Consider the following 11,918-nt stretch of genomic DNA (forward strand, 5'->3'; position numbering starts at 1 on the left):
TGGGTGCCGCGGTCTCCTCTAAAATAAAGACGTCAAGAGTAGGCCGAGTCTCACGCCGGACACAAATGTGGTCAAACTAAATCAATCACATGTAGACATTGTTAGGTTGTCAGCACTAGTGTGCCCGTTGTTTGGATTAGAAGTGGCGGGACCTTGTATAGTCGGTAAAGTGCGCGCTTGAGGTACATGGATCGAAGGATCCAATCCCCTCGCTGGACCTATGTCTAACTGCTCTCCCCCCCCCCCTCCCATGTTTGCATTGATCGACAAATAAAACGAAAACATTGTTGTTGTTATTGTTATTAGTATTAATAATATCCCAGACAGTTCTACACGACTGATACATCAAAGGTCGAGATATGTAATGTTGTGACTACGTACGAGAAAGTGCAAGTAAATTGATTTTGTTTGTTGGGAGTATCCTATGTTGCGGTAGTAGATTTCCTATCTCTATAAGTTGACCAAATATAAAAAATAATCATATCTTACGATCATTTCGACATACGGTGAATATATAGAGATTCAAAAACCGCTGCTTAACAAAAAATCAATTTATTTCCATCCATAGTCAGGAAATTCCAAATCCACACTGCTTTGACATGGCCACCCTCTTCAAGTTGCAGGCACGTCCACCCTGGTCCCTGCCTCTGCTACGATCAATGACTTGGTCCGAGTTGGTGGTCATGAAAGCACAAACCTCGGCCTTTTATGCTAGACAGTTTAACATGTGCTGGGGACGTCGTTAAACAAATATGCATTTCCTTTGATTAGCAATTCAGTCGCACCTACTACAATAATTATTATACGACCATGACACCCGGACGTATGTTCAGTTAATATTCCCTCGAACACTACTCCACACCTTACATGATGCATTCTGTAAATATCTGCCAATGATATAACTTTATTGAATATAGCACCGAAAACGGAACAGCTTGTAATTTGTGTAAATAAAACGGCAATAAACTTTTAACTGCTACAGCCATGAAAAGCGCTTTTCAAATTAACGCCCAACGGAAGAACCCGCCTTGACATGTCCGTAAGCTGTGCGGGACTGACCAACCGGCGTTCCGGGACACAATGTCGCCAATTAATGCTGACAGATCGTTAAAATTCGGCAGACTTAATCGTTCTCGCATATCACACCCCCTACAATGTAAATCCTCGATTATTGGTTTTATATCTAAAAATGACAAGATCGATCTTGCTCTATTTTTGCAGCCTGTAGGGTTTATGGGAGTGGTTTTGGTTACTATAAAAGGTTGGTAGGACGTTGTCATCAGTCATATTCTAGAAGTTGTGAGGCCTCTGGGCGTGAAAGTACAACACAGATAGGAAAAGACTTGCCCAACGGAGCTGAACAAATGAAGGTAAAGGTAACTAAGTATTGATTTTGTTTTCTGTTTTGCTTTTTTTATCAAAAATTTCAAAAAAAAAAAAAAAAAAATAATAATAATAATATATATATATATATATATATATATATATATATATATATATATATATATATATATATATATATATTACAAAAAGAAACAAAAAATCAATTTGAAATTTTGGATTAACATTACATCTCAAAACATTTTGAAACATATATAAATTTTAAGGTAAATATAAATGCTTATATTAAGCATATATTAGATATTCATATTTACTGGAGGTATGGTTTGTCGAAACAATACTTCATATTTTTATTAACATTTTCGTCAAAATAATAGCAAACAAGAAAGAAAATTGTGATACTATCAATGGGTGGAGGTGAGAGGTTTCGGTTACAATTTGATATGTCGAATTTATTCAACATAAGCAATGCTGCTGCTGATGATGATGATGCAGATGTATGTTGTGATGAACATGACCATGATGCTAATGCTGATTGTGATGTTGATGATGATGATGATGATAATGATGATAATGATTATGATGATGTTATTCAAGCAGCCTGTCCCTGAATTTCTTTAAAACATGTATATTTCTACTGTTAAACAATACATTAGATAAAAATAGCTTCATATGTTTCCTATATTTCTAAATATGTTCCCCTTTCATTCAATAATACAGGATCATTACATATATATAATGAAATTGTATCCGACTTCGTTAAGATTACATATTTGTCTATACTGGGATTGTTTTTAATATATATATATATATATATATATATATATATATATATATATATATATAAGAATAGTACACCATTTCACAGTTTTGATCGGCAGGCGCACATTGTATGTTATAAATAATTAGAAAGTTATCTTACAAAATTGTCTCAAATGCATGTATTATTTTGAAACAACTTAATAAGATAACTTTCTAAAATGTTTACATTGACGACAATTCTGTTTCAAATCTCAAGTACTGACCGAGTCCATTATAACGTAAAGCTGCAAAGTAGTCCAACTAAATTATAACATCATTTACCAATGCAAAAATACGACCATAACTACAGTTCCTAACAGCTAAAATAGAACATAATACCTTTTAATTGACCTTAATTGACGTAGATTAGCGACTGTGGCCAAAGTACTTCGACGAATGACAAGCAACTGTAAGATAAATAATCTGCATGTTATTCCCTTTTTAAAAAAAAAATATTTCAGTACAAAATGTAAATTATGTATGATTGAACAAATGTTTAGCGTGGTATGGCTTTATCTTCTTATTCCCATTTTGGATATGTTATGATTTCATATTTTTAATCCAGGCCTTCGTATTGTTAGTAGAGATATCTTGTATCGGAATTGGCTCCTATCTTGTCTCTTGAATTTTCAACTATTGCGGTGTCCTATGAAACGATACTACATAACAATAAAATGGATGGAACACGGAAACAGTGGAACATGTTAACGTTTCATTCATTCATACGTGAATTCGTTCTTTCGTTAATTCAGCAATTCAGGCAATCATTAATTCATTCATTCATCTATCAAAGAGCACATTGATTAATAAATCGTTGGCTATTGGATGTCAAACATTTGGTAATTTTTACACGTAATCAACAGGAAAATACCGCTATATTTTCCTAATGCAGCAAGGGATCTTTGTATGCACTTTCCCACATACAGAAAGGCACACACCACGGCCCTTGACGAGTTGTGATGCACTGGATGGGACGAGACAAAACCTACTTGAATTGATCCACCTAGGTGGTTCGATCCTGCGACGCAATCACATCAATCGAGCACTCAACCAATTGAGCTAAATCTCGGCCCCTTCATCTATTAGTTTACATATTCATTGAGCAGCCAGTCGTATGTCTTTAAAATGTTGCAAAAAATAACGAATGATGTTCTCATCAAAATGTGTGTAAGAAAGTGTGATCTGTAAATATTGGAATTCAAGAAATGCATATTTAAACTGACATTCCCGAGTTTGCTGCAATATTTAAGATATTATTAACTAACAGAGACATGTTAACGATTGTAATTACATATCAAACATTTTTTTCTGCATACAATATTAGACGTGTTTCTGATCGTTCTAATATTTGTACTAGGTTAAATTTCATTTTATTTCCTAAATGTGGGTTTTTTTCGTACGTACGAAATTATTTGAAGACAAAATCCACTTTGGGCTTCTTACAAATATTAAGACGACCAGAAACATATTGAATATACAGGCATTGATATTCTAAACAAGAAAATATATTTAATATGTAAGTTTAATCGTAGAAATATTGTATTAGTCTGAAACATCTTACAATGCAGCAAACTCAGGAATGTCCCTTTAAAAAACAAATCCATTCACCCATTTAATAATTCATCCACCCATTCATGCTTGCCATTTTTTATTTATTATTTCATTAGGCTATCAGTTAACATGGAAATGTTGATTATGTCTTTATTCATCTAATGACGTGGCTAAAACAAAGTACGAAATATAGGAGGATTCTAATTGGCTAAACGTATTATTTTAATATATTTTACACAAGGTCGCTTGACGTGTTATTTCTTATATCAGACTCAAGTTCTGACATCTAACGTTTCGCTAACGTTCGCAAACTATTTGCTTTCTTCCCGGTGTGACCATTTGGTTTACCGTGAAGCGCATAACACTGTTACAGTCTAGCGTTTTTCTGCTCGGTCTGGCTGAAAACTAATTTTCTTTAATATAGTGAAGACATACCAATAATGTCATTGTGGGTTTTTTGTGAACTACACACAATAAACACTACTAAATTTATGTACATATATTGCAACTGTTCTGGCCAAGGAAAACAGACTTTTATCCACCTAAACAAGAATTTTATATACTAAATACGTAGCCCAGTGGTAAACCGTTCGCTTGATGCGCGGTCGGTGTGGGATCGATCCCCGTCGGTGGGCGTATTGGGCTATTTCTCTTTCCAGCCAATGCACCATGACTGGTATATCAAAAGCTGTGGTATATGTTATCATGTTTGCAGGATGGTGCATATATAATATCCACTGCTGCTGATGTACAAATGTACCGTTTCCTCTCTAAGACTATATGTCAAAATTACCCAGTATTTGATATCCAATAGCCGATGATTAATACATGAATGTGCATTAGTGGTGTCGTTAAACAAAACAAACTTTAAACTGTATATACAGGGCTTCTAGAATTTTTATAGAATCCACTAGCCATGGGATCAGTGATTTTTAAAATTTACAAGCCACGATTAAAAATTCACTAGCCCTACTGTACTTAAAGTTAGTACAATTTTACTAAAATACTAATAATAATCAAATATGTCACTTAAAGAGGGCCATAGAGCTTAAAAACACTAAAATTGGGGGTTGGGGTGTGGGCAGGATATTCATATTTACAAAATAGACGTAACTGCAACATTTGACCGAAAAACTACACTAGCCCTCTGGCATGGCAATAGTAGTTATTTACTAGCCCAACATTGAATACCACTAGCCATGGGAGTTGGGCTACCATAATCTAGAAGCCCTGGTATATACTACATTTAGATTAGTTTCAAAAAGTACGTTTTCAATTATTTTTGTTTTATTTGTTGTTGTTTTTTTTTTTTTTTTTTTTTTCTTAGTTGGAGTACAATTGTTTACTGCATTAAGCACCTACACATTCTACAGATCCCACCCACTCACAAGTGTTCTTATATTATGTATCTTTATTTTCAGGTCCCCCAATTTGTCGTGGCCGTTGTTCTCTGCATAGCCGGAGTTGTGGCAGAAGGATACGGTACGAACATCAATAAGTATGGAAACGCTGGAAGAATCACCGGACGTGAGGCTTTCAAACACAACAACTTCTTGCAAGGGAAGCAAGGCGCAACGAACGCTTTGAGAGATTTTGGTCGCTTCGACGGACAGGCCCTTAATGATTATCGAAGTGGAAACAAGAACGTCGCCCAGGCTAACGACTTCGGCAGCAAGCAAGGCAAGGCCAACCAGCAGGCCAACACTGCTGCCCAGGCCTTCCAGCAACAGGAGGGAAGGTTTTCACAAATCGCCAATCAGATTGCATCTGCCGCAAAACGTAGAGGTTACCATTCCGATTCAGTTGGACGCTACGACAAAAAGGATGACAACCGCGCCCAAGGCTACAATGCCGCAGCTGCAAACAAAAAGGCCTACAACAGAGGCAAGGTCTTCAACGACAAGATCGATTACGCATTCAACAAGAAATTCGACCAAAATCTGAGCGAGAGAGGTGGATTCGAGGAAGAGAATGGCCACAACGCTCACAAGCTCGACGAATACCGCGACAAGCAGAAAGCTAGGAAGGTCCTCAGAGGAGACCACACTGCGGCTAACTCCCGAAATGATGCCCAGAGAGCTCTCAAAGAAAGCAACTACCGACAGAACGCAGCCCAGAAACACGTACAAGCCGGCTCCTACGGTAAATCAGACAAAAACCTTGACAAAGCTGGTGCTACTCAGGACGCTCAGTCTGTCCAGTTCGATAGGAAAGATAGCAAATACGCCTCTGAAGACAAGGGTAAACAGCAGGCCATCTCAAAAAAGAATCACTTCGCAAACAAGGACGCTGTTGCCGCACGTCAAGCTGCTGCCAGCCACGCTGGAGACCAGCTCCACGCTGATAAGAAATACTACGGCGGACACGGGGATCCCAATAGCCAAAACAGCGGAACTGTCGGTTATGGAAACAACGGCGGTCATGGCGGTGCTGGAACCGGAGGAGGAGCAGGAGCAGGAAGGCGAGGATCTGGAAGTCACGGTGAAGGAAGCGGTGGGCTCAGCAACCACAAGTACGGAGAAAACGCACAACAGCTCGATAACTCCAAAGTACATGCCGCAGAGAAGGCTGGAGCCGTCAATGCTCGTCTGCAAGACTACCTGAAATCCAGAAATAAGATAGATTTTGCTCAGATCAAGAGTCTTAGAGATCACAGAAATGGCAAGTTTGCACAGGGTGTCCACAGTGCAGAAAACAAAGGATTCAATTCGAAACAAGGACAGGCAGCCAAGACAGCTAGTGGTGGAGACAAAAAGCTCGCCGATGCGGCCGCTCATTCGCAAGCCAAGGCTGCAAAACATGACTTTGATGAAGCAGCATTCGACAAAGAAAACTTCAGGAAGAGACTGCAAGACTCCAACGAAAAACTTCAGAAAACGAAAACAATTCTACCACGACAAGAAATCTGGTGGCAACAACGTCGAAAAGCTGTTGTACAACAGAAAGCGTGTCGAAAATGAATTCGGACAGACTCAAGCTGCAGAGAAACAGCACCAGAACCAATTCCAGAAGGCTCATGCCTCTCTAAAGCACAACCAGGCATCAAGGAAAGATGGATTCGATGATGTGAAGAAAACATCCAATGGATACCAGGTAAACAATCAAAATAAACAAGCTGCAGGGAAGTCTCACAAAGCCGCAGCAAACGCAGCAAAGGCGCAGTCGTACGGCGCAGGACACAAGAAAGCCATTTCCCAACAGAACTTCGGCCAGGGCCAGCACCATGTGCAGAGGAAAGAACAGGACTTGCGAGACAAAGCTTTGGGCTCCAATTTCCAACGTGTTCTGGGCCAAAACCACGCTTTGGCAAGGCAGCAACAACACACCGGCAACGGAGGTGGAAGTCTTGGAGGCATTGGGGGCAACAATCTATTTAGCAGCCTCGGTGGTGGAAACGGAGGACTTCACAGTGGTGCGAGTCGTGGTGTAAATGGAGGAATCGGGGTCGGGGTCGGGGTCGGAATTGGAGGCGGAAGCGCCTTACACGGCAGTGGTGGAAACCATGGAGGAGGAAGACAAGGGGGCTATGGCAACAGAAACCGTGGTTCGTCCTTCCAACGAGGCAGAGGAAGCTATGGAACTGGACCTAACAGATTCGCTGGAAGAGGATCGGGCTTAGGTGGTCGTACTAGTGGTAGTAGTTACACGAATGGCATCAACAGCATTGGGCAACGGACCTACGGTAACAACGGCAACGGTAGATCCTCTTTCGGAGGACAGCGGCCATTTGGATTCGGCTCTTCTTTCGGTTTCCTAGGCAACGGTGGAAGCAACGGTGGAGGCAACGGTGGAGGTTACGGAAATCAACGAGGCGGAAATCACCGCTCTGGCGGCTACCCTACGTCTTTCGGTTCTTCGTCTCTTCTCAGTTCATTCAGGACGCCATCATTTCGGTTTGGAACACCTCAAAATGGCTTTAGAACAAATGCACAATTCGGACGCTTGTACTGACATTTGTTTTGAATGTTCTTTCCTTAACAAAATCATAAAAATAATATATTTAGGAATGGGTGTTTTAAATCTGTTTCCACGTGACCCAAAGATTGTTAGATTGTTCTAGATTTTGAAATAAAACTTTGTCATTGACATCCGGCTGATATTGTTGTGTTTTGTCCCCTTCTTTTTTCTCTCTCTTATGTGCACAAGTTAATATAAATGCAATGCATCTGAGACTGGACTCAAGATTTTATTTTAGAAAACATAATTAATATTTTAGCGGCCATTCATGATTATCAATATTTGTCATAGCGAACAAATAGGATGAGGGGAGGGAGGGCGAGGGGAGTTAATGTCAACAAAAAAATGCAGAAAAAATATTTCATTCAAAAGCAACATTCATTTTATGTACGCTTTTAAGAGGGGTGGCGGGAGTAAAATAAAATAGCGTAAGTATGGTTTGCGTATTTATCAAATGTCCATGTGTAAATGGCCTCGTATTAATCGTAAGAGAGGACCGACTCATGAACTATAACTCCGAATTGATTACATGTCTTACTACTACTACTCGCTCTGCCTAGTCTCTGTCTCTCCTCCACCCTCTCTCTCTCTATATACACCCTCGAGCGCTCTCTCTCTCTCTCACTCTCCTCTATCTCTCTCTCTCTCCTCTCTCTCCTGGATCTCTCTCTCTCTCTCTCTCTCCTCTAGTCTCTCTCTCTCCCTCTCTCTGTCTCTCTCTATCTCTCTCTCTCTATCTCTATATCTCTATCTCTATATCTCTCTCTCCCCTCTCTCCTCTCTCTCTATCTCTGTATTTCTCTCTCTCATGCTCTCTCTCTTCTCTCCTCTCTCTCTCTTGTCTACTCTCTCTCTCTCTCTCTCTCTCTCTCTCTCTCTCTCTGCCTCTCTCTCTCTCTCTCTGCTCTCTCTCTATCTCTGTTGCTCCTGTCTCTCTCTTCCTCTCCTCTGTGTCCTCTCTCATCTCTCTCTCTCTCTCTCTCTCTATCTCTCTCTCTCTCTCTAGCTGTCTGATAAATATGATCTGTCTCTCTTCCTCTCTCTCTCTCTACTCTCGCTCTATCTCTCTCTCTCTCTCTCTCTCTCTTGCTCTGCTCTCAGCTCGTCTCTCTCTCTCTCTCTCTCTCTCTCTCTCTTCTCTCTCTCTCTCCTCTCTCTCTCTCTCTAATATCTCTCTCTCCTCCTCTCTCCTCTATCTCCCTCTCCTTTCCCTCCCTCTCTCTCCTCTCCCCTCCTCTCTCTCTCTCTCTCTCTCTCTCTCTCTCTCTCTCTCGCTCTCTCTCTCTCTCTCTCTCGCGCTCTGTCTGTCTGTATATATATATATATATATATATATATATATATATATATATAATATATATATATATATATATATATATATCTTTCTCCCTCTTTTTCTCTTTTTCTCTCTATCTCTTTCTCTCTCAACGAAGTTGACTTATTTCTATTTTACAAACGTCTCTGTATGTTTTGAATACAGGTTCGTTCTCCTGTAAATAACTATGGTTATTTGCATAACAAAATCATCACTCTATAGTGTGTTTGAAACTAATGTTCTTTTCCACCTTCCTAGCGGAATATTTGCAAAACAAACTTGGGGTCTAAACAATTGAACAGGACTATAATATCTACATATTTTGTTTACAGAGAGAGAGAGAGAGAGAGAGAGAGAGAGAGAGAGAGAGAGAGAGAGAGAGAGAGAGAGAGAGAGAGAGAGAGAGAGAGAGAGAGAGAGAGGGGGGGGGGGGGGTAAAGGAGGGGGGGGGGGGTTAAAGAACTGTTTTGTTAAACTTCTATAGCACGTATTTTGTGTATGTGATGTAGTTTGTGTGAAGAAATCCGCTGCTGTCACTATGAATAATTATAAATTATATCAGTCAATACATTATTTCGGCTCTGCGCTGGACCATGCAAATATACCATTTTAAATGTTAATGTTCTTGTTGATCTGATTTGATTAACACTTTCTCCCTTTATTTTCGTGCTTATATCCAATTAAGATTCACGCACGCTATCCTGGGCACACACACCTCAGCAATATGGGCTGTCTGTCCAAGACAGTAGGTTAGTTGTTAATGGTTAGTTAACGAGAAGAGGGTGTAGTGGTCTTACACCTACCCATTAAGTCGATAAAACTCGCTCTGGGTGCGAGCCGGTACCAGGCTGCGAACCCAGTACCTACCAGCCTTATGTCCGATGGCTTAACCGCGACACCACAAGGCCGGTTTGATCAACACTATCGTACATCTTGCATACATTTTCCCAAAAGTCAATGCAGTACAAACCCTTGATTGTCCAATTATGCCATCGACCTTAACATGAAGACTAGTAGTTAATGGGTTCGCATCCCGGTACTAGCTACGACCCAGAGCGAGGTGTAACGGCACAAGAAACAATATATATTTAAGGCCACTACATATGCGGAGAAACGTCAGTTCACAAGACAAGATAATATTTTAATAAATATAGCTAGGTTTTTTTAATAGTGGTGCATTACATAATGACAGCATACCTTTCATTTTAAAAACGCTAGGATTAATTCTATAATATTGTTTTATATATTTTCTTCTAATATTTTCAATATTATCATTTTTACAATTAAATAAATAATGGTATTCATCTCCAATATCGGTATTACAAAGTTTGCATATTCTATTTTCTCTAAGAACGTTAAACCATCTGCCTGTTTCGATTGGTAATCTTAAATTTGACGTACGCAATTTAGTTATCCAACATCTATTTTGGTATGATAATCTCAACAAATAGGTTTCGAAATAAAATTCTGTTTTAAATAATGTATAAAATTGCCCCTAGAAGAGTTTGTAATTTCCGAGAACCACTGTTGTATAAATTGATCACAGAGGTTTTGTTTTAATTCTTGTTTATACGATTTGAAATCATTATTTTGATTGGTATAGATGTACCCCATTCCCGAGTTATCGAAAATACTTTTTATGAATTTCAACCATTTAAATTGATTTCTTTCACCACTGTTTAAAGAGAACATTAATTTATATAAAATACTACTAAGTTTATTTTCGTCTTTAACCAGTTTACTCCAAAATGACACCATTCGTAACTTTACTTGTATTTCTAAAGGGACCTTCCTAATTCTCCATATACCATAAAATTTGGGGTACTTTTTTTTACCTTCAAAATCCGTTTGCAAAATTGGAGATGAATTTTTTCTATTATTTGTAAATTTTCATAACCCCAAATTTCTGATCCATATAATAAAATCGGTTCAACCATTGAATCAAAAAGTTTTAATTGTATATGAACTGGTATGCTATTGTTCCGTATTTTTTTGTATATGGCAAAAAGTTCTTTTTGAGCTTGGTCTACAAGATGTTGCTTTGCATTAGAAAAATTCCCATTATATTTAAAACAAATTCCTAAATAACAGTAATAATCAACAGTTTCCAATCGTTCATCTTGCAGCATAAATTCAACATTAGACCTCGACTTCCTCTTACTAAAAATAACAACTTTTGTTTTACTCACATTAATGCTAAGATTCCAAGATATCTAAAGCATGTTGCATACCTTCAGGTGTTTCGGAGAAAACTACAGTATCATCTGCATATAATAGTACGAAAATTTCAATAAATATATGTAATTTGTTTTGGCAATTTTCTTTAATTATTTCCAGAGGAGATCCTTGAAGCATTTTTAAAAAATCTTCAAGATCATTTAGAAATATTGAAAATAAAAATGGTGATAAATGTTCCCCCTGCCTCACCAGGTGGACTCATTGGACTATTTTTCGTTTCAGCCAGTGCTCCACAACTGGTGTAAGAAAGGCTGTGGTATGTACTATCGTGTCTGTGGGATGGTGCATATAAAAGATCCCTTTCTGCTAATCGAAAAGAGTAGCCCATGAAGTGGCGACAGCAGGTTTCCTCTCTCTATATCTATGTGGTCCTTAACCATATGTCTGACGCCATATAACCGTAACTAAAATGTGTTGAGTGCGTCGTTAAATAAAACATTTCCTTTCCTTCATAGCAGAGCTATGTGCCCAAGACTGCAAGCTTGAACCCTAGATCGATAATGAAGAGAAAACTTTAAAGTGTGTTTTATTTAACGCCCCTGCGCGTGCTGTAACCTCACTGTGATGCAGGGGTGTAACATTCTCTTTGAGAATGGCCAATACAGCACAAATCACCTTGTTTTCTTCGGGATACAATTAAAATTTTGAATAAAAGTCAGTATCTATCTGTGATATTTGTGTTTTTGCGCGGTTCTTTACACTGTGTTTTTGTTTA

General features: G+C 38.8%; 1 protein-coding gene across 1 annotated transcript; it reads left to right on the top strand.

Moving 5' to 3' along the window:
• The first annotated feature begins 1,784 nt into the window (after positions 1-1,784).
• On the top strand, positions 1,785-7,779 carry LOC121374610 (keratin, type I cytoskeletal 9-like). Its single transcript, XM_041501715.1, is given in 3 exon segments — positions 1,785-1,838; positions 5,115-6,557; positions 6,559-7,779. Coding segments are annotated over 3 exon segments (2,583 nt in total). The 3' UTR covers positions 7,645-7,779.
• Positions 7,780-11,918: the final 4,139 nt, after the last annotated feature.

This window comes from Gigantopelta aegis, chromosome 6 (assembly GCF_016097555.1).
Source record: "Gigantopelta aegis isolate Gae_Host chromosome 6, Gae_host_genome, whole genome shotgun sequence".
In the NCBI taxonomy this organism is placed as follows: Eukaryota; Metazoa; Mollusca; class Gastropoda; order Neomphalida; family Peltospiridae; genus Gigantopelta; species Gigantopelta aegis.